Source organism: Emydura macquarii, unplaced genomic scaffold, assembly GCF_026122565.2.
Source record: "Emydura macquarii macquarii isolate MOO-44397 ecotype Brisbane River unplaced genomic scaffold, CSIRO-AGI_Emac_v2 contig_450, whole genome shotgun sequence".
In the NCBI taxonomy this organism is placed as follows: domain Eukaryota; kingdom Metazoa; phylum Chordata; order Testudines; family Chelidae; genus Emydura; species Emydura macquarii.
In genome coordinates this window covers 4,225,418-4,247,530 of record NW_027130587.1, presented here as the reverse complement: position 1 = coordinate 4,247,530, position 22,113 = coordinate 4,225,418, and the positions used below count along the sequence as shown (strand labels likewise).

Below are 22,113 nucleotides of genomic sequence, written 5' to 3'. Positions count from 1 at the left end.
GCACTGATTGTCCAATGACCTCATTTAATGACGCTCACAATGTCCCCCTGTGAAGTATGGGAAAGTCACCCCCAGGGACATGGCCACACAGGGCGTAAGGGATAGGGCTGAAATGGAACCGAGGTCCCCCCTGCTCTAACCACTAGGGACACACTCCCTCTGAGTAGATCTGTATATGTCCTCTGGGTTAAGAGCCAAGGATGTAAATGATATGGCCGTCCCATCCTCCGTGCCAGCAAAAAGCAACCTCAAAAACCGTCCGCATTCTTAAAAAAATTGTTGGGAACTTTCTGAACAAATGTGGGGGCTGTCCCAGGTCTGGAACAGGGGCAGCCGCTAGGATTCGCTGCAGCAGGTCGGACCACGAATCCGGCCGCAACAGCTGGGTGGGAATTGGTTGCCAAAAACGTTTGTTTCTTGCAAGATGCCGATTTGTTGCAACCGAAACAATTTGCAAAAAGGTATCAGTTTTGAAATGTTCGGAAAGCTTTCTGGGTGGAATCTCTGGTCAAAACCGCAGCACGGGCGAGCCCCACCCCAGAATCGCAATAGCCTAGGGGCTGGGACAGTGACCTGGAAGGCCAGGTTCAAGTCCCTGCTCTAGCTGATTCAGAATTGGGTCCCGAGCCTGGGTCGCCCACATCCCAGCAGAGCGCCCTATCTGCCAGGTCGTGGCATGTCCGCCTTGCTGGGTTTCCGTGAACATCTTGGAACGGTCTCGGTTTCATCCCGACGCTGAAAGAAACCTCAACATATTCTTCTTTACTTGCCGCTAACACTGACCAGCCACCTGGTTAAACAGCGAAGTCCATTTTTTATGCTCGCAGGGTAGGAACAGTGTGTGGGGCACTGCTTGTCCCTGCCCCAGCTCCTGGCTGAGCTCCCCGTACAGACGCCGCCAGTCCTGCTGGATCACGTTTATTTGGGACATGGATTCCTGCTTGCTGACGACCAGTCTGAGACCTAGCATACTCGTTCCACTAGGGACCTGGGACTGGATTGGCTCGCTCTGTTCTGGAGGCAATTCACAGGAGACTCTCTGGCTGTTAATGGTCAGGGTTTGTTAACCCTTTCCAGGCTGTGGCTATACACAGATGACTTTCATGTGAGTAGCATTCCGGCCCATGCCTGCGTTCTGCGAGCCAGCCCTCCCGATCCCAGAGGCTCGGGGATTCTTTTCAGGTCACTCGCGCCAGGCGAGTCTCGGTGTTGGAGCCTGACTCAGGAAGGGGGATTAGCTCAGGGATTTGTCAGAGCAGTAATATAGTAACAGCAAGTTACTGCCCATCTAAGGCTCTGGGGTGTCACTGGGGGGGGGTCACTGCCCACGGTATCTGTGGGAACCGCCACCAGCTCTGCCGTGGATCTCAGAGAGCCCCGACCAATCCAGCCCAGTGCTGTCTCTGCCTTTCCTCACCCAGAGAGGGAATTCAGAGCACGGCAGTGAGGTCAATGCGACGTGCCGGCTTGGATGGGGCGGGGTTCTCTGGGACACCAGTGCAGGGACCATCCAGGGCTCCCAGCCCGCCCATCCCCGGGCCCCTGTGCACACCTGGAGCAGGGCTGTGTGACACTTGGCCTTGCCGTTTCCCAGGCTTCACTGGCAGCCGCCCCAGGGACTCTGGGCTGCCTCTGCCACTTGCATGAGCCACATTCCCAAACAGGCACCTTGCCGCATCTGGAGAGCTTTCCACAATGCGGACCGGGATTTCTCTGCCCTGGGCTGATTGGTGCTTTGCTCCAGCCTTCCCTCAGTTGCTTCATGCCACACCTGTCCCTCTCGCCCTCTGCTTCCCTCCCCTGGCTCCCAGGCCCCTTCCCAGTGCGTTCTGCTCCTGCCCCAGCCTGTGGCTGTCGGCTCCGTGTAGCTTGTAAGCTCTCCAGGGGCCATCTAGGACTGTGTTCGTACAGCACCCAGCACGGTGCGGCCTTGCTCTTGGCTGGTCCCCAGGCCCTGCCCTCATAGACCTGTTTAGCAACAGCTGCAGTGGGTGGCTGGCTGGACGTGTTTGGAGGATGCAGGGTGGCAGCCCCTGGGTGTCCTGTGGGCAGACTGACTTGATAGCCCCCGGGAGGAGGAAACCCGGGCTCGCCTAGGTGGGTGGCAGGCTGGAGCTCCTCTCGTCGGGTAAGCTGGGTCCCTTAAGGGCTAGGTGCTCCTGTCAGCTACATAGAATCATAGAATCATAGAATATTAGAGTTGGAAGGGACCTCAGGAGGTCAATAAATGCTAAGAGTCATTAACCCCCATGTGAGCGCTGCGCCGGGGGTGTATTACGGGCCAGTGTTTCCGAGTGTAGATAAAACCCGACTGGGAAACCCTTGGAAAGGCTGGAAGATCAGCAGAGTCCAAAGGCGCCTGGAGGTTTCCAGAAAACGGTGGCATGTGAAAGGAATGCCCTTGAGTTCACATGCCCCTGGCATGTGAATCCCGGCCCATGGGGCTCCGAGCACAGCCGAGAGCAATTCTTGGCGGATGAGTCACGTTTCGGAATGAGCAAGCTCGCGCCGATAAAAGCAGGCCTGGTTCCAACCTCCCTTCTGCTGAGCAGAACAGCAAGCCTTGTTTGTGCTCAAAAAATATCCTGTAACCGCTTTTTAAAAATCCTGAGCCACTGTGGTGCCCTCGTCACCTGGGCTGGGGTGCGCTTATACGCGGCACCGCTCGGGATTTGACCCATTGATTCTAATCACCTCCAGTGATTGAGATTAGGGGAAACTGGGCTTTCCTGAAGGTCTGAGAGTCCCCTGAATATTAAGGAGTCTGCCTGAAGAGCAAGCTCATTGCCAACACTTCCGTATTCCCAGCGTGCTGCTGTCAACAGCGTGGGAGAAAATCATTTCCTCTCGGCTTCCTTAGAGCACGGGAACTGACCTGTGGCCATGCCCCAAAGGCCAGCAACCAGGCTACCGCAGAACGAAACGAAGCAATGCGGGTCCCTAATCCCGTATTTTAGCCCCTGCTAGCCGGAGGGGCAGTCCGACTCAACGGGCTCCCCCAGTGCCCCGCCCCATGAGGCAGTGCCTCGAATGGTCTAACGGCGGGCGCCCCAGTTCGGGTCCCAGCTCAGCCCCTGCCTCGGTGGGGCCGTGAGTGGGTCACTTAGCCTCTTTGTGCCTTAGCTGCCTTCTGTAAAATGGGCTAGTGATTCCCTGCCTCGCAGGGGGCTTGGGAGGAGACGTACCCTGATGGTTGTGCGGCAAAGAGGGACATGAACATGGAGCGGACGTCGCTTGGCTTTCGCAGCCCCCCCACTTAGGAAGCCCTAGAGCAAGCCCGGAGCTCAGCATGGGGGAGAGGCAGCCGGGTGTTTGATTTTTTCAGATTTATTTGAGGAACTCGGCAAACGCGCTAGTATAAAATGAAAAAAAAGGCGAAAACGTGGTTGTGGGGGTGCGAGTTGCGCCGGGCGGGCGGCGCTTTTCCTCCGTGCCGGGGGCCTGCTTATTTCTTGCTCGCTTCCTCGGGCTTTTTGGCATCAGACGGGGTGATCTGGGCGTGGCTCTCAAAGGTGACGGGGATGGTGATCTCGGCAGACTGGATGGCCGGCTTGGGCAGGGGGGCTTCCACCGTCAGCGTGCCGTCCGGGGAGAGCGCGGAGCAGACCGCCGTGGCGTCGATGCCAGGGGGCAGGCTGCACAAGGGGGAGGAGAGGGAGGACTGAGCGCAGGCCAGGGCTTGCCTGGCGGCGCCCCCCCAGCACCTGATTCCAGGGTACATGCTTCCAGCAGCGATGACCCATGAAGCCATCCCAGCCTCGCCATAGAGGGCTGGGTGCAGCTCCCTCCCTGCCCCACCCCAGCGTCTGCCAGCCCAGGGAGAGACATGCCCAGGAACTCACGTTCTGAGCCCTGCACGCTAGCACTGGACGCTGCTGCTGCTGCGTTGTCTCACGCAGTCCTTCCAGCGTTCGGGGGGGGGAGACGCTGTCTTAGCTGTCCCTGCCCCATTCAAGCCGCTGCTCGTCCCAGGAGTGGCCTTACCAGCTCACCTCCTTCCCAATGGGGCCAGCCTGGACCCGCCCCCTCCCGCCTCCAGGGTGGTGAGCGGCACCGTGCGTGGTGCAAAGACGTCTCCCCAGGGCTGGGGCGGCGTCTGCCAAGAACCTGCCCGGCTTGTCCCCTCCTGACCCACTTACGTGTATTTTCTGGTGAAGCACCTGGAGATGAAGCCGTGCTCGTCCTGCTTCTCCTCATGTTTGCCTGGAAAAGGAGGCGACAGACTGTTTCAGCGGGGTGAGTGATGCATGCAGGGGGAATGGTGCTGGCGCAGCTGGGATTCTGCAGCCAGGGCTCCTGGGGGTTTACCCAGACGCTCCCCTCCACCAGGAGCGTGGGGCAGGGAATGACTCATCCCGGTCTCCCAGGGATCTCCTACACACTGCCGCCTCCCCGGCCATCATGCCCACAGCCCGCTTGGGAACCTGGCGCGGAGCCGCTGGGCGGGGGAAGCAGACAAGGCCATGCTCCTGTTGCATCTTCGTTTCGGAGCTGGGTGCCCCAAGTCCGACCCTGGGGGAGGGTGTTAGTACTCCAGCCTTAGATCTGCCCTGCTTAAACTCCAGCGAGGAGCGACCTGCTTTCCACAGAGACAAAATCCTACCCCATCAGCCGTTCTTGAAAGATTTCCCCCACGGGGCGGGGCCGGGCAGAGAACTCTGATGAGCCTGTCGTTTTGTATTCTATGTACGTACAGCACCTGGCGCAATGGGACACTGGTCCGGCACTGGCGCGCCTAGGGGCTACAACGACTAATACAATATGGTGCTCTGCCAGTGCTCTGCTATTGCCCAACACCCGGCCTGCCAGTCCGGCAGCAACGCTGAGCTGAGAATGCCACTGAATTAGGGTCTAACAGGCCGAGTAGCCCTGGTGTCACGCAATGGAGGAGTCCCCCCCCAATGGCTTGCAGTGGGGGCTCCCCTCCACAGTGGGGGTTGGGTACCAGGGCCCAGAGCCCAGCTGGGCTGCAAGTACCGTGCGCCCGCCCATCCTTCTAGCGCTCTCTGAGCCTCTGCTGCCCTGTTACCATGGTGACCCTGCCCCGGCGTTGGCAGCCATTATCATTTCAGATGGATAGAACCCAACCCCCTTCCCCCCCCCAGCTCGTCAAGGCGGCTTCGTTACAAAATCGGGAGGTGCCGCCGCACGCAGGGGGCAGCCTTCAGGCAGCTGTCCCTGGTGCAGGGAGGGGGGGGTGTCCGGTTTTCAGACCGGGAGCCAGGCAGAGCTGAACTGACGGGAAAGGACAAGGAAAAACTGCAAATGGAAATGGAAAGGAGGAGATCAGACCCAGCCCCGAGCAAAGCCGGAGTTTTGCGGCTCAGGGGGACGGGTGCCTGGGGAGTTTGGCACCAGACACTGGAAAACTGGAGGAAAACCCCGAGTCTCTCCCCTCTAGCAATTGCAAAGGAAAACAGGCATGCAATACAGCGCATTGCTTTGAATCCTCAGGCAGGGAATGGGCCAGCTGCCAGCCGGGTGGTTCAAGAACAGGCCGATGGGAGCCCTCCGGTCCCCATGTTCACCACTGCCACGCCCCAGGTTTCTGAGGCTGCTGCACTGCATCTCCCCCAGACGCCTGAGTCTCCAGCCAGGTGCCTGGGTTGCAGCCCCCTGAGCTTTCCAGGAGGAGCTGGGTGCTGGCGATCCCCAATTCTCTAGCTGAGGTACTTGGGCGGACCCTTTCATGGAGGTATCTGAGTGTCTCTCACCGCCACAGCCTTCCAGACGGGCAGAGAAAGGCTGTTATCCCTGGTCCACAGAGGAGGCTGAAATGCTCAGAGGCATTTAGGCACCAACTCCCATTGGTCTGAATCCTTTGAGGATCTGGAGCTAAGTCACATGAGGACTCCATGGCAGAGCCGGGCTTAGGGCCCGTGTCTCCAGCGAGCACCGGGCCAGTTCGCCTCTTTTCCTTCCTTTTAGGAGGAACTCCGGCTAAAGCACAGGTGGGCCCGAGCCAAAACATGCGACTGGAGCATTGCTGGGCTCGAGGGAGGGGCTGAAATGGGAACCTGGATCTGATTAGTGTAAACAGGCTCCCTGTCGACGACGGGCCCAGCCAAACCTCTGAATCCAAAACCCGCCATGCCTGACCTCTGGGGTTTAAACCCGAACCTGCCTCTGTATCTGGGTCGGTGTTAATGCACACGCTCTTCCTGAGATTTTCTGCCTAAAGGACTTGGCGGCAAAGCACCTATTCACCCGCTTGGGAACCATGTGTCTAAACCACCTAGCCAACTTTGAAAAATCTCACCCCCTCCAGTTCAATAGACGGGCCCAAATTCCCTGGCGCTGAATGGGCCCAAACTGGGGTTGTTATGGGCCTGAATGTTGTGGGTGTCTCCACTCAAAACAGCTGTGTTCACACTGAGCCAATGAGGAGCCATGAATTTCACCTGATTTTAGTGCAGACCCAGTCACTGGTCCATGCCACTGCCGAAGCGTTTCAGACTTTACTGGATCCCTCCAGCAACCCTGTTCTTAGCTTTGAGCTCGCAACAAAACCCAGACCCACGGGGGCTACCGATGTGTTTGCATATCTCCAGCTGGGTGCTGGAACGATGCACCGCTGATGAACATTTTGTGCTGGTGTCCCCACCCATGTGGGTCCTGACTGCTGCCTCTTGTCCCACAGGAGACAGGGCAAGCACCGTCGCCCTTGGATCAAATCAGTCACTTTGAGCTTTGCGGGCTGCTGCAGATTGGTGCTGAGTCCTACTGGCCTAGGTCAGTTTCACCTCCATGTTCTCAGCCCTGCCCAGGGATAACCACAGGGTCCGTTTCAGGCTGTGCCAGGAGCTGCTGAGGTCAGAAGCATTGTCTCCAGCTGGAACGGCGTCTGGAAGGGACCTAGATCCCATCCTGCAATCAATCCATGGGCTTCAAAAGCCCAGCAGGCACTCCCCCAAACTGGGAACTCAAATGGTCTTTTCTCTGTGCCACGGCGCTGCAGATCCTTTAGCTGCTGATGGCGGTGTCTCAGGTGCTGTGGGATGGCTCACGCCGGGCGGGCAGGCATACAGCCTTTAGTATTTAAAGGCAAATGAACTCCTAGATGTCAGCTAATGGAACTGCTGCTTGTCGGCTCCTTCTTAGCCGCAAGCTCTCAATGCTCACTGGCTACCTGGAGGCTGCAGTGAGCAATCAGGGAAGTTGCTTTGCAAAAAAAAAAAAAAAAAAAGTGACTGCTAACCTGCCTTCAGGCTTCCTACCAAACCCTGAACTTGGGAGCAGAGTCTCAGCTGGTGCGAACGTGGCCTTGCTCCATTTTAGCCAATGCCGCCGCACCAGTTTGTACCAGTGGGTGACCTGGCCCTCAGACAGCTGGCTACAAAAAGTACTTGTCCAAAGGGTGGGTGGAGCTGGCTCAGGGGGACCTGGGCTGATCTGGCAGCCAAAGCACGTCAGTTTTGCACGGTGGGGTTTCCTGGCTTTGACTTAATTTCATGTGGAGTTTTTCAACTGGCAATTTTTTGGGGGGGGGGGAGGGGAGGCGTGGAACAGAAGTGGCTGAAAACGGAGGAGAGAATTCAGCAAAATTCCATCCTTTTCACACACTTCACTTTTCTCATTGACATTTTGAGGCAAAATGTGGGGATTTGCAATATTTTGCCCAGCTCAAGTTTTGACTCTGCTGGAGGGAGGGAAGGGGAGGCTGGAAGAAACATGATTCAAATCCAACAGAAACGTTCACATGATTCCCTTGAGACTGAAAGCCACCATGCTGCATGCCGTGCTGGAAAATATGCCCTTTGCTGCCAGGGCATTCGTTGCCAAGGTCTTGCACGCACCAGCTAAGCACTTGGGCCCAGATCCTCAATGGTATAGCTCCTCGCGTTCAGTGGCAGGGCCTAGCAAAATATCTAGGCACAGGAGGCAGTGTGCTCTGGGGCCTAGGCTACACACTAGGGCCTCATGGAAACCTAGCTTCTGTTCCCAGCAATGTCACCGGCCTGCTGGGTAGACCCTGGGCAAGTCAATTTCCATCCCTGTGCCTCAATTTCCTTTCCCACCCTTTGTCTAGTTAGACAGTCTGCTCACTGGGGCAGGGACTATTTCTTGCTACATGCTGGTCTCCAGGCAGATGCCCAGCACAATGGGGCTCTTATGTCCTACAAATACTCAGTAATAATAGTAACGCGGGGTGGATTGTTTGCAGTGGCATACCAAGGAGAGGGGGGGCCATGTCCCTGGGCGCCGGCCTCGGGGGGGAGGGGGGGCGGCGCTGGCAAGGCCCTCCTCAGAGGCATACTCCCAGCCCCTCCACTGGGCGCCAGAGCCCGTCTCCAGCGAGGGGAGAGCAGGACACAGGCCCACAGACACCCCCCCTCCCTGTGGGGTGTTACTGCCGATGGGAGGGGGGGGTCGCCAGTGTAAGCATGGCCCCTGGGTGCCGGAGACCCACAGCACACCACTGATTGTTGTGCAAGCACTTCCTCTCCCTCTTCTACCATCCCTGGAGCCAACGCCCTCCTGGCTTACATTCGGGGTCCCTGCCATTCACGAGAGGCTGTGATTGGGGGCGGGGGGCCCCGGGACAGGAGCAAGAGGCAAGCGAGAGCTGCCAAGCCGAGGGCCGGCGGTCAGAGAGGGCGAAAGGTGCGCCCGTATCCCTGCCCTTCGGCAGGAGGAATCTGACTCGGCAACTTGAACTGAGGCGCCTCCCCCACCCCCCCATGCAGGGACCTGCGCCGGGGGCGAGCTAGGGGCATCCGTGCCGTGGTCATCGCTGGGGATTGTGGCTGGGCCCTTGCAAACCTGGGGCATCAGCCGTGCGCGCTTGGGGGGGAGCAGCGGCCCCCCCTCCTGTGGCCCAATGGGTCGCACACGCAGCAGGCCGGGGGCTAGGAACCGGGACGGTGCCTAAGGCGTCGAAGGAAGCACTCACCGGTGATCTCCACCACCCCGTCCTTGGTCTTCACCACCAGCTCCTCCGGGGCAAAGTGGTTGACGTCCAGGGCCACCTTCCAGCGGTCGGTGGTCTGCCGGATCTCCGAGATGCCGCTGCTGAGCTGGCGGCTCAGGGCCCGGCTGTAGGCAGGGTTGGGGCTGATCGGCGAGGTGACGATGGGGCTGGGGGTGGCGACCGGCTCGGCCAGGCTGGGCATCAGGCGGAGGTAGCCCGGCCAGCTGGTGCCGCTCGGCCACTTGTACCAGTCCTCGAGAATGTGGGGCATCCCGAAGGACTGGTCAAAGAGCCGGCTCCCCGTGTACCAGTCCCGCCAGGGGTCCCAGCTGGGGCTGCGGAGGAAAGTGAAGGGTATCCGGCGCTCCGACATGTTGCCCTTCCCCGACGGTCCCGCCTGGCTGCTCCGTGGGCCAGCGAGCTCCGCGTCTCTCTGGAGCCGCTCCCACGGGCTGGCCCCTTATGAAAAGGCAGCGGGTTATTTTTAGCCCATCATTGCAGCTGGCTATTAATGGAGATTACACAGGGGCCCAGTGAGTAACTGCTGATGAACAGCAGATCAGCTGTCAGGCTCGCCCGGTGTTCTCCCCGGCCCTTTGTCAGCCACAGCTGCGCTCTGTCTGCGAGTGGGGGAAATGGGCTGGCTCCCCGGCCTCGGGCAGAAGGCAGGTTGGCTCGGTAGAGCAGACACTTGCCTGGGATCCCCAAGAGCCGAGTTTGCTACTTGGGTCTTGCCACAGCCTCCCTGTGTGACTCTGGGCATGTCACTTAGTTCCCCACCTGGAAAATGATGCTGCCTTTGTTTAGCGCGGCTATTTGTATCGGGAGCTTTTCCGGGCAGGGACTGTGTCTTACCGTGGTTGTACAGCACCTAGCGCAATGGGGCTTCGCTCGCACCTGGGGTCTCAAAGGCTATGTCCACACTGCATTGTAAAACTGTCTGAGGGGCCCGGGCTTGTGGACTTTGTGTTGCCAAGCCCACGCATGCGCGTCCACGCTGCACTGTAAGCCTGGGTTTACAATGGCTGGAGCCGGGGCTCACACCCGTGCTAATGTGTCCACACTGCTCTATGCAGAGCCTCTGCCTCGGGTCTGTGGCTTGAGCTGTGTCCACACTGCAGAATGACAGGGCTTGGATCCACATTAGGATCAGAGGAGCTGGGTGCTTTGTGGCCCGAGTCCAGACCGATTTAAGTGTGGACAGAAGTAGGGGGCCGTGGACTCAAACCTGAGTCAGAACCAGGCTTAATGTCCAGTGGAGCCATTCCCCGAGCCTCCTATAATGGAAACGCCCTTCCCTGCTGTAGCGTGCTGGCTAGTACTTGTAATGGAGGGACGCTTCACCGGCTCCGGGCATTACGTTGGCTTTGGGGAGCAGGGGATGTCACGTTTTTTAAAAAAAATTATATCAAATCTGGAGCGGGCTCCAAGGATGCGACGCTTTACCAGGGCCGCCACTTGCAGAACGGCTTAGTGGGTAAAATGCAACAGCCAGCCCCGTCTTTGCCGAAGCCATGACACCAGCCCCGTGCAGCTAGGCGTGGCTGGGCTCCCTCGAGTTACGGTTGCACCTTCTTTAACTCAGGCTGGAAAATGTCCCTGTGCCCTCTGCGGCATGTGCCAGGGCGGGGCTGGGTGCGGGCAGGGTCTCGCTAACCGCGAGGCTGGGGATAGCTGTGGTGGGAATGGGGGGCTAGATCGGGGACAGGGCCGGGGCGTTCAGTGTGCGGGCGGCTGGGTGGCGTTAGCCCTCGGAGAGCCGGGGGAGCAGCGTGAGCGAAGGAGCCCGGCCCAGCAGGGGTGACAAGCTCCCCGGCTGCCCTGTAGCTAGAGGCGGAGGGACATGGGGCGAATGGGTGGGGCAGCATGCCGTGCTAGGGCCACCTCCAGATCAGATGCCACGGGGCGGGCGAGGCGCCCCCTGCATCCCTGCCCTACCCTGCACCCCCGGCGGGCTGTGAGGATCCCTCTTGCCCGTCCCTGTCCCCTGACCTGCTGCCCTTTCCTGCCCCCTTAGCCACCCGCACGGTGCAGGGCAGAATCCGGTTTCACTCCCCGCCCCCCCCCAAGTCCCTGCTGGGGCGAGCGCAGCTGTTCAGCGGCAGAGGAGCCAGCGCCCACCGTGCCAGTGACAAGGCCAGTGATATCCCGATCCCAGCGCAACTTCCAGGGGGGGGGGGGGGGGGTCTTATTTTTTTCCACCCTCACCCTGAGCCGGGTTCCCCCCCCCCCCCCCGGCTCCTTTTTCCAGCACACTGGTCCCTCCACCCCCCCCCTCAGCACAGCTAGGACGTCTACACTCCGGCTGGGGGTCTAGGAGCTCCGCTGGGATTCGAGGCAGGCAGCAAGCCCAGCCCACACGGCTTTGTTTAACGCCCCGGGGGGGGAGGGCATCTGGATGGGCCCCAGGCAGCAGCGCCTGCAAAGCTTCAGTGGAGCCTGGCCCGAAGCAGCCGGCTCATTCTGGGCCCCGCTCTTCCAGGGCCCGGTGCCACGCCAGGGTGATTCCTCAGCCGGGCCGGGGGGGGGCAGCCCCTCCTCGTGCAGAGACAGCGGCCGCACAGACCTGCCCGGAGCTCCTGCCCTCCCCTCCTGCGCGGGAGCCGAGGGCCTGGGGCCCAGCGTGCCAGGCCGCCCGGCGAAGGCAGGGCGTGGGGTGGGCACCCCCGCACCAGGTGCACCAGTGCAAAGCAGTGAGGGGGGGGAGAAGGCACAGGGGCAGCGTTCTCCACGGGTGCCAACTGCCACCCGGGGGCCTGGGCAGCGGAGCAGCGAATCCCAGGGGTGCGCCACAGAAGCGGCGCGTCACCAAGGGGCTGTCCGGCGTCCCGGGCCAGGCGGGAGAGGAACAAAGGCAGCAGTGGATCTACAGCTTCACAGCCGATGCTGCGGCAGGAGACGGGACGGCCGTGCCCCAGGCCAGTGCAGGCCAACGTGGATGCTGGGCCACCGCCGAGCCGCTGCGTGGGCCCAGCCTCATCCAGGCGGCATGGCCCCCACCATCACAGACCCCCCCCGGCCAGCAGCCTCCAAGCAGCCGGGGTCTCGGCCACCCGGCGGGATCCCAGCCCGGCTGACAGCGGTGGTGGGATTGCGGGGATGGCACTGGCACCGCCGGGGCCGGCAAGGTCAGAGTGAGGGCGCGGCCTCGCCTTTCCCGGCTGCCTCCCTTTGCCGCCACCGCTGCCGGAGGGACTCGCTCGGGGCCGAGCAGAGCAAAGATCGCTTGGTGCCTCAATTGCCGGAGATTGACAGGGCCCAGCTGCCGCGCACCAGGCAATAATAATAGAGCGTGATGAGGAGGCTGATTGCGGGGGCGGTGGGAGAGACGCTGGGAATCATCCAGCACCTTCCCCCTGGCAGGGGACTCCCTTCTCCGAGCGCACAGGCGCGGTCAGGAGCTTCCAGCTGCTGCCGGCAGGACCCTCAAATCCATCACCCCGGCGTCCCCTGCCGGCGAGCTGCAGTCACCCAGCACGGGGCCGGCCCTGGCGGGGCTGGAGCAGAGCGAGGGGGGGGCAGATGAGCCGCAGGGCCTCGCTGCTCTGGCCCCATGTCCCAGTCGCTTTAAGTCTTCCCAGTGACGAGGCTCCCCCTTTTACGGGACTGGGGAGAGCTGGCCGGCTTGTTATTGTAGGGTTGCTCTGGAGCAATGGGCTGGGCCCAGGACTTTGTTACCGTAGCGCTACAGTGGCGCGCTGGCTCACTTACACTGGTTGGCGCTAGGATGACACCAGTGCTGGGCTCTGGGGGCTGAATTCATGTCAGCGAGCAACGCGCCTCTGTGAGAAACAGCGCCCGTTCCGCACAGCGGGCGAGTGACGCCTGGGGCGCGCGCGCGGGACATGCTGGATTTGTCTTCTCGTGAGGGTGCCACAGCCCGACTTGGAGGCCCTTCGGGAACCCAGGCGTTAGCCAAACAGGCGTTACGGGGGAAGTGGGTGAAAGCCTCTGGCCTGCGTACATGGGAGTCAGATTAGATCATCCAATGCGCCCCCCCCCTCCGGCCTGGGAATCTACACACACTGACTAACTAGTTATGGAGACAGCCCCCTCCCCCATCTAGCCTGGACACGGCCAAACATCAGCCGCGCCAGCTCAGCAGCGTCCCGTTAAATCAGGCGCCGGATGCGCCCCGAAAGGGACGAATCCCGTGACCAGGCTGGAAAGCAGCAGCTCCGCTGCGCTCAGTGACGGCCTCCGGTGCACGGCGCCATCGCCCCCGGCACACGTACATTGACGCACCTGCCGGGACTTCCCAGACACCGAGGCACCGCATGGGGCTAGCCTGAGCCCCTCCGCCCACCCCCTTGCGCGGGGCCCAGCCCAAGCACCGCCGGTCCCGCCCCACGCAGGGCTGGCGTCATTGCTTCTTGAGCCCTGCCTCTCCCACTTGCCCTCCCCTGCAAATCCCCCCGCCCCCCTGCTTTTTTTGACCCCTTTGCTTTGCCTGCTGAAGCAGTTGGCAAGCGCACACGGGATGTGACTGGCCACGTTTGCCAATAAAATCGGGACGGCCGAGACAGGGCTTAAAAAAAGGGACCGTCCCGGCCAAAACGGGCCATCGGGGCACCCTAGCCCCATAGCACTTCCATGCCTCAGAGACACGCTCCCTGCTCCTTCCCGCAGCAGGGCGGCTTCCTCAGGTCCCGTCATCGGAGCGCCCCAGACATCCAGCGGGGCAAGGCAGGACTTATTAAGGCGGTGGGCTGGGGTGAGGTCAGGACAACGGCATGCCAGAGCAAAGATAAAAAAGGAGCGTGACTCTCCGCCCTGGACGGGCTGCAGCCGGCGTCGGACTGACGGCGGGTGTGCAAAGGTTGGAGCTTTCCGGAAGCCATTGCTCCAGCCTAGTGCAAAATCAAAATGACAACCATAGCACCTACCTTCTCTTTGCAGCCCGACAGATCCATGGCGTCTTACCCCTTCCCCAGCCCCCCCATGTCTGCTCCTGTCTCTGGGCCTATTGTTGTCAGGGCACCTGCACTTGGCGTAGCGAACGCTGCCATGGAAACAGCAAGGCAGGGGGAGCCGCTGAGGGGAGTGAGGCAAATACTACAAATATAAAGGGTGTGATCCTGCCAAGGGCTGAGACTACGGCACCCCGACCGCAGGGTGGGGAGCCCTGGGGCATGGCGGGGGAGATTAGCGAGACAGCATGAAGCGGCCAGAAAGGGACCGACTGAGCCACAGAGACAGAAAGAGAAAAAACCAGAGCCAGCCATGCTGCTAGCTAGACTAGCTCCGTGGCGGGTAGTGGGCTCAATAGCTGTGGAGGGAGAATTGGGTTCCCAGTGCAGAGCTTTTGCAAAAAAACCAGACCAGTGCACGTTCCAAAGACAGACCACTCAGCGCCCTGCGAGTCCATTACAATATATACTGCATGTTTTATTATAATCCAACCAGCTCACCGAGTCTACACCTGTACTCACAATCCCAAAAGAAGTGGGGGGGAAAAAGAAGAAAAAGGAAAAGACGAGAGAGAGGAAAATACTGAAATATTTCTACAGAGTATTTGTTCCAGTTAGTTCCCTCCGCCAAGCAGGGGACAGACACTGTAGAAGAACGCGAGGAAGACTGGAAATTTTCCCTGATGCGCTGTCTTTGTCTGGTTCGTCGCTGCTGTTGGGTGTGTCAGAGCAGAAGCACTTCAGGCTAGGGGGATCCGTGTGCGCCTGTCGGGAGCTGGGCGCGTCCTTCGTGAATACCTGCTTTCGCCTGTGCGTCTCAGAGCGCAGGCACCATTGCATGCTTGTCGGCAGGGTTGCCCGACCAGCGCACGCCAGCACAAGGATTGGCCTGTTTGTACGTGGGAGGGGAGGGGGTCTTTATTGGTACATTGTCCTTCCTGTGGTATGGGGAACACAAGTGCAAATAAACTGTAACAGCAGGCAATCGGAACGGCGATTGTTCAAATACACTACATACGATCATTTTTCAGAGCATGTTCCTTTCTTTGCACCTCGGGCGGCGTCAATTAGCACAGCTGTCTGGGAATGAGGGTGTGTTGACAGTCGCAAAGACGCTTTCCTCCACCAGGAACCTTGCAAAGAGAATACGAGCCACACCACGCCCCGCTCTGCTCGGTCCTGCTGGCCGGGGTATTCCAGCCCAGGCAGTGGAACTGGGCACCCCAGTGTCTTGATCGATTCCTATGAGACGAAGGTTGGAAGTACCCAGTGATGAAAGGGGCCGTTTGTTCAGTTCACACAGACCCCAACCCCCCCTCGATGTTCAAGGAGCAGGCTGGCAACCTGAGGTTGTGATCAGCATTACTTTCCATTGCAGTGGCTGTACGATGGCTCAGATACCCGCTTCCTGCCCCGGGGTAGCCGTTCCTTTCCAGCAGGGAGGAATGCGCCTTATATTGGGCTGTGGAACGATCTCCTGTGAGACATGGTAGCAGCCCCTCACTTGGGAGATTCCAAACTCGGCCAGGTAAAAACTAGAATAACCCTGCCCTGTTACAGGCACGTCAGCCTTTGAGAGCGGGGCTTAAAGGGGGAGACAGGGACGGATCCTAGCCCGCTCCCTCCCACAAACAAACCTGGGTGTGACGAGCGGCGGTGTAACAGGCTGCTCTGCCTAGTTAAAGACTAGGGAGGCTGGGGCCAGCCAGCCCTGTTTGCTTACTAGCCCCAAGTGGGAAGGGGGTCAGGTGTTCCCTCTAATGGGCCGCGAGGGGCTGCAGGCAGAGAGGGCTGCAGTGTGAACAGCTTCTGGGGCCCAGCTGTCTGCTTTGGTTGGGAGCTTTGTGTTTTGTAAGGTTTTGTTTGAACTGATACAACGGTGCCCTGGTAAGAAAGGAAGGCCCAGCCAAACCCCGTGATCCCCTTCCACTTGGGGACTGAAACACCAGCATGGCTTCTCACCGGCTGTAAACGGAAGCAGCTCCTTTCACTGCTGTGGAGCTGTGCCCACTTACACCAGACCGGGATCTGGCCCTCTGCCTGTTCCTAACCACGCACCAAGCAGGAGTCCGAGTCATCTGCTCTCGGACAGGTGAGTCCATGCAAAGCGACAAGCCGCTAGCTCGCTCAGTTGGCAGCATACGGAGACAGTGGCAGAGCACAAAGGGGTTTGATGGCCTGCGTCTACAGCGTGAGGGTTTGTTCTTTAGGAATGGAGACAGCGTAAGAATCTGATTTCCTGGCCCTTAGCTCTTCTCCGTGGCAGCGGCCAGAGGGCTCAGCGCTGAGGGCCCGGAGATCAATGCATTGCTAGCCAGAAGAGCAGCTCTCTGCTGCCTTCGGGGTTTTATGAGGCCACATCACGTGGCTGTTGGGTAACCCTTTCTTCTTCTCCTACCGCTCGGATTTTATAAACCCTGGAGATGGGCTTGAAATGACGACCCTGGAGCTGATCAGCCCGAACGCTTGGAGGTGTCTGAAATGTGAACCAGAGCACAATGGCCCGGGCCAAAACCCTAGCTCAGACTATCGCCAGCCTGCAGGCTGCTGAGAGCTTACCTCCGGCTCAGCGTGTCACGGCTCGGGCCCCTCTGCCCTGGTAAATACATCGTGTGCGCACGGGGCCGAGACACACAGATACGCCGCTCTGGCTAATTCATTTACACATGCCATCGCTGGGGAACCTTTTGGTTAAATTGCCAGGATTGAGGAAGTAAAACTAAGGGCTGAGGGCTTCAGAGCTGACTAGGAGATTGAGACACACAACTCCCCTTAGGATTAATTGGTGCCATCCTGGCTCATTTGAAGTCAATGGCAAAACTCCAAAGCGTCAGTGGCCCCAGGATTTCACCCCAGGTGTTTAAATGCCCTAGTCCGCTTGGCGGCTCTCAATCGGGAGAGTCCCTGTGGTCAGACCATCCTACTTCTGTCATTGTTCCTATAATGGGAACAGAGACTGTTCCCAGCCTGCCCCCGCCCGCAGCCATTTTCTGTTGCCCAGGGAACAGCTGCCATAGCAACACGCATCCATGCTTTGAAGCACCTGGTTTCGCAGTGAGAAGGAAGAGGAAAGTTACCCTCGCCAGTAACATTGCTACAATCCAGGCCTGGCCCGGCGTCAGACCTCAAGCGGAGCTAAGACTCTATGGCACCTCACCTGCCCCGCTGCGCCGGCCATGCGCCCGTGCCCATTTGACTGGGGTGGGCCTTGGCTGGATGAGGTAAATGAGAACACTTCGCATGGAGGCGGTGCCTCTTCTTTGAGCCACAGAGCTCCTTACAAAGACAGTGTCTGTCTCCTGGGAGCCGTGCCAAGCAGTGCTGAACGCCCTCCATTGGCACTGACTTTAATGGGCTTTAAGGGTGCTCAGGCCCTCTGGGTGCAAACTGCCGTCACAATAGTAACAGCAGACTGCTGGGTCATGCGCTGGGATGGCTGCTGTTACCGCCTCACCTCATGCAGTGACTAGGCGTGGGATTCACAAAGGGTGCCTAACTCCCACTGAAATTAACTGGTGCCTAAATACCTTTGGAATCCCACCCAAGGCACCGTGGGCCTTTGCATGCCATACCACGTCACATGCTGACGTGTCTTTGCTAGTCGGCACCCAGGGGCCTGGCTGTACAAAAGCACGACGGCCTGGCGATCACCGCACCCTGCGTTGTACAGGCCTGTGAGCCTGACACCATCAATGCACAGGCAGTGCCAGCCATGGGGCGTACGAGGGGGTGGGTGTGCGACACACACTCCCGCGCTGTTCAGTGCTGACAGCTTTGCAACACCCAGGCGAGAGCGCAGGCAGGCCGGGAGCCCAGTTATCGCTCTGCACACTAGATGTGTCAGGCTAATACAGTGGGACGCGCCAAGCTGTTAGGATCCCCATCGTTTCTTCTCCTGGCCTTTTAAAGACATTTGTAATTGCCTTTTTTTCCGGGCAATTGGCCCAGCCCCTCCCCAGACGAAGCAAAGACTAGACTGGAATAATAACGAACTCGCTCGCTCCTCTCCCTTTATCCTGCACACGGCTGCTCCACTCGGGGAAGCAGAGGATTTTTGCAAGCATTGGCACCAGGCTCACTTCAGGATGGGGCGTTGACTCAGCAGGGCCGTGCTGCAGCCAGTCTTAGCCGCAGGAGAGGGGCTAACAGAGGAAGAAGAGCAGGGAGTGGGTTCCCCTGGAGATGGGTCTGAAATCACCCATCATCAGCAGTGATGCGAGGAGCTGAGCTCCGGCGCTGTACTGAGACCTGAACTGTGTCACCTGAGGGGCTGGTGAAATCACTCCGGGCAGGTACTTAGGTGCTGCCGTCCCACTGATTTCAATGGGCATTAGGTGCCTAAATCCCTGGAGATTCTGGGCCTCCGTCCTGGACTGGCATAATGCCCAGCCTTAGGAAACAGTTCCTGAGACCAAGTGTCAGCTGCTCTCTTCCTACTCGAAGGGCACCACACCGACCCTTCTGGAGAGCGGCGCGTGTTAAGGGATCAGTGGACAGAGCCTTTTAGTGTCTTTCTCAGCTCTGAAAGCTGGAAGATGATCAGCAAAACCAGGCGTCTCTCTCTCTGTCTCTCTCTGTCTCTCGCTGCAGGGCTCCCCTACCCTGGCTGACCACTGAGCACTGGGAACACATATCGATCTAACACGCTCGCTTAGCATATGGGATCACATCTCTGGCCCATTGAGGATAAAAGCCTACTAGATGCTTGCAGCTAGCAGTGTCTCCTTTGAGCTCCCGTGTGCTTTTGGGGCAGGGGATCCAGGGTTTGACGACTGCAGGGTCGGCCTGTACGTACGCAGACAGGGGTTGTTACACTTGTGTTGAATGGCGAGGCCGAAGTCCCAAAGAATCAACCTACTCTTGTTGGCTCTGTGCCCAAAACTTTCCCCGGCTCAGGTATCGAGCCCGACCTCAGCTTTCCTGCGCCTCTAGCTCCCAGAGTCATGGGAGCCAGGCAGCCAGCCGCCCCAGACTGAGCTCAACCCTATTCATAAACCCAGATGTCTGCCAAGCTGTCACCTGATCCTTGTTTAGTCCCCCCCTCCATGGCTGGCTGACAAGTACCATCTAATTACTGCCCAGGTGGAGTGAATGTGCCTGATGGGCCTTTAACCCTTCACTGCCTGTGATGGGGGGGGGGTCAGTTGGGGGCTCTGAGATGAGCTCAGCCAAGAAAGAATCCAGCTGAACGCCAGCACCTCAGCGTTACAAGGGATATTCGTGGCGGTTGCAGGCAATGACACTTTGTTCTGCCCTCCCTGGCTCCAGTGAAGAATGGCTGCGGACAGACGAACACGGGCTTTGGGTGGATGGGATCTCCCAGGCTCGGGCTCCAAAAAGCACAGGCCGCTAGACACGGAGCTAAAGGGGCTGCTGGAATGACGTAAAACAAAGGCGCGCACTGCGTCCGTCAGCTCCACACGGGACTGCGTCAGCACTGCCAGCGGCTTCGCTCCCCAGCCCAGGGATCCAGCAGTGCCTGGATTCTGCTCCTCACGACCCTGGTGCCAATCTGGAGTGACTCCAGTGAATTTGGCCAAGGTTATGTTTCTGAGCCAGCAGATTTCAACATGCTTAAGCAGATGGCTTGCTTTATGGATAAGGCCACAATGCAATAGAAAGCTGAGGTGAGTTGGGTGCAGCTCCCTTCACTCCCCCCCACCTCCAGCCAGGGTCAATGCAGGAGCTAGAACAGTGATTAATTCTGCTCTCAAATGCACTGTGGAGCTGGGCTGAGACCTTCCAACTCATCACATAGCACGCACTAAACTGCAGAAGCCAGTGAACTGTTAACCCAAGCTGGATTCAAAGAGATGGTGGGTTCCTCTCAAACCCGTGAGCCATTGGAGCCTGCTACAAACGAACTCTGAAAAAGAACAACAAAGCCCAGCCTTTTATCTACAGGCAATAGGCTAATCCTCAGCAGCTGTTCCCTCTGCCAACGCGCTCTATACATCATCCCTCCAGCCAGGCAGAAAACACATGGCTCACGGAGATTAAGTGAAAACAACAACAGCGCATTGTCATGCCGGCGGAAGGAGGTTTTGAAAGCAGCCTCAGTTCCCCTGCTTGCCGCCAGAACGATTACTGAAGATGAGGAGGAGATAAAGCTTTGCATAAACAGGTCCACAGGCTGCCCCTATCCCTGCCCCTCTTCCTCTCAACCAAATGCCATCGACAGCACATGGAAACCCCTCTGCAGGGCACCCTGGCCCTCTTCAAATTCGGCCCCCATCCAGGCAGTGCATTGTCCTGCTGCTACTCCGCTGTCATTCCTTGGGCTGAGCTGGTGCAATTAAATTCAGAGCAGCAGCCTCCTTATCAACAGGAGACCTCTGCGCTATCGGTGAGCAAAGGGGCCTGGGGCAGTTAAAGCTGAGTGCAGGGTGTGGGGGTGAATGGTTCGGCCAAGGTTCACATCTGGGCTAAGCTTTGGCTGGCGTTGGAGTCCGAACTGTGGAGGGCAAGGATGGGGATTTGATAGCTCTGAAATCTCTTGTGAAGTTTTGGCACCAAGTGGTGGAAATCTCACAAGATCAGCTGATCCCGCGGGGCTTTCAGTCCCATCCAAATCAGAACAAGAAAGGAGGGCCCTTCCCCATTCAGATCCAACCTGGAACCGGAACCACATGTTGTATAAAGGGACCACTAAGTGCAACCAAAAAAAAAGTCTACTTACGAGACTGCAGGGTGGGAACTTGCTGCTTTGTTTAACTGCATCACAAGAAAGTGGAGAGGAAACTATCACTGAAGGGAGAGGTGGGGCATGGCTCCATCCCATAATACTCCTTACCCAGAGCTCTCCAGAATGGTGAGGAAACTGAGGCAGGGAAAATTCATTTAGGTGTTGTGACGCCGGTAAACCAAGTGCCAGCTCTGGCCAAGGCCTAGGTCAGCTGAGAACTGACAAACTCATAGCTGGAAGCCAGGCCAATTCACTTGTGTATCAAGTGATTGTTCACCACATAAGAGTGTGTTTGATGTTTAAACTTCATGAAAACTAATGGGGTGCTGCATGCATTGTTTTCACTTCTCTGCATCCCATGATAAGGTAATAGCAAACTCTTACATTGTGTGTACCCCTGTAACTCATCAAACGAGAAAGACGCCTTGTGGAATGCAAATGCGGAACTTTAACAGGGAAGTGCTACGGCTTGTGCATTTGGAGGCATGTGGTCATTGTGTGTGATGGTCAAAGACTCTACATGCATTCCTCTCTCTCTGCCCTCAAAGAAAGAGCCCACGTGGGTAGTGACCCTGTCAGCTTGTTTTCTGTCAGAAGAAGCTGTAAGTATAGACACAAGGAAAAATTCTTCATCTTTGGACTGCTTGGATTCTAACAGGGCAGAGTAACTAAATGAGAAGATGGAGACCCGCAAAGTTATTCTGGGTAGCCCTGAGAGATTTTTGGGAAATTGGCAGATTACTACGTCTCTGCTACCATTTGGAATTATAGAGTGTGACTCGCCTGTAGATCTATTTTACCTGCTTTAACCTTTCAATAACTCTCATTCCCTTTTCTTAGCTAATAAACCTTAAGTTAACTTACTACAGAATTGGCTACCAGCATTATCTTTAGTGTGAGATCTGGGATGCAAATCAGCCTGGTGAGTGCCACTAGGTGTATCCTGATGTTTTGTGATTTTTGGTGAAAGGGACCTGAGTGGCAAGATAGCCTGGCATCTCTAGAGGGACCGTCTGTGACTCCATCTTAAGATACTGTAGTACTTTGGGCATTCACATTTATTACTGGGTTGGTGAAATCTAATTATAAAACGTAGCACCAGTTGGAGCATGGGACTATACGCCCACACGGGCTATCAACCGGATTGAAGCTGGACCTCCACTGCGAAAAGATTGTGCCTATATTGCTTGTGCAAAAGGAATGACTCCATCTGCTGGAAGCAGTAGAGGACTGTTATCCTCTTATGTGGACCTGAAGGAGGACAAAGACATTTGACAACCATCCTGGGCCCTTATCAGAGTTTGAACTCGGGACTTCCAGTTCTTAAAGAGCGAGCTATAGACATGACTCTACTAGGAAGCAGCTGTAAAACACTCTTATCCTTTTGTAGGGACTACAGCAGGACAAAGTCTCATACTCCCTTAATGCAGATGATGTCAGGCACCTCTAGACACCACCGAGCCGATTAATTCCCTAAGCAAACGTGAGGAGAAGGAACAGCTCATAACAGAGGTGTAAAGAGAACCCTGGAAAGCTCTGCAGAGCAAGAGGAAGAAGGACCAATAAGTGATAAGGGAAGAAATGACCCAAAAAGACTCTAAAAGTGG

The 22,113-nt window shown here is 57.8% G+C and overlaps 1 protein-coding gene across 1 annotated transcript; it reads right to left on the bottom strand.

The window, feature by feature from the left end:
* Positions 1-3,308: 3,308 nt before the first annotated feature.
* HSPB1 (heat shock protein family B (small) member 1) lies at positions 3,309-9,347 on the bottom strand. Its single transcript, XM_067537808.1, has 3 exons — positions 8,894-9,347; positions 4,140-4,203; positions 3,309-3,635 (listed from the first exon to the last, which is right to left on the bottom strand). Exons 1-3 carry the CDS (start codon positions 9,282-9,284, stop codon positions 3,446-3,448), a joined length of 645 nt encoding a protein of 214 aa, XP_067393909.1. The 5' UTR covers positions 9,285-9,347; the 3' UTR covers positions 3,309-3,445.
* Positions 9,348-22,113: the final 12,766 nt, after the last annotated feature.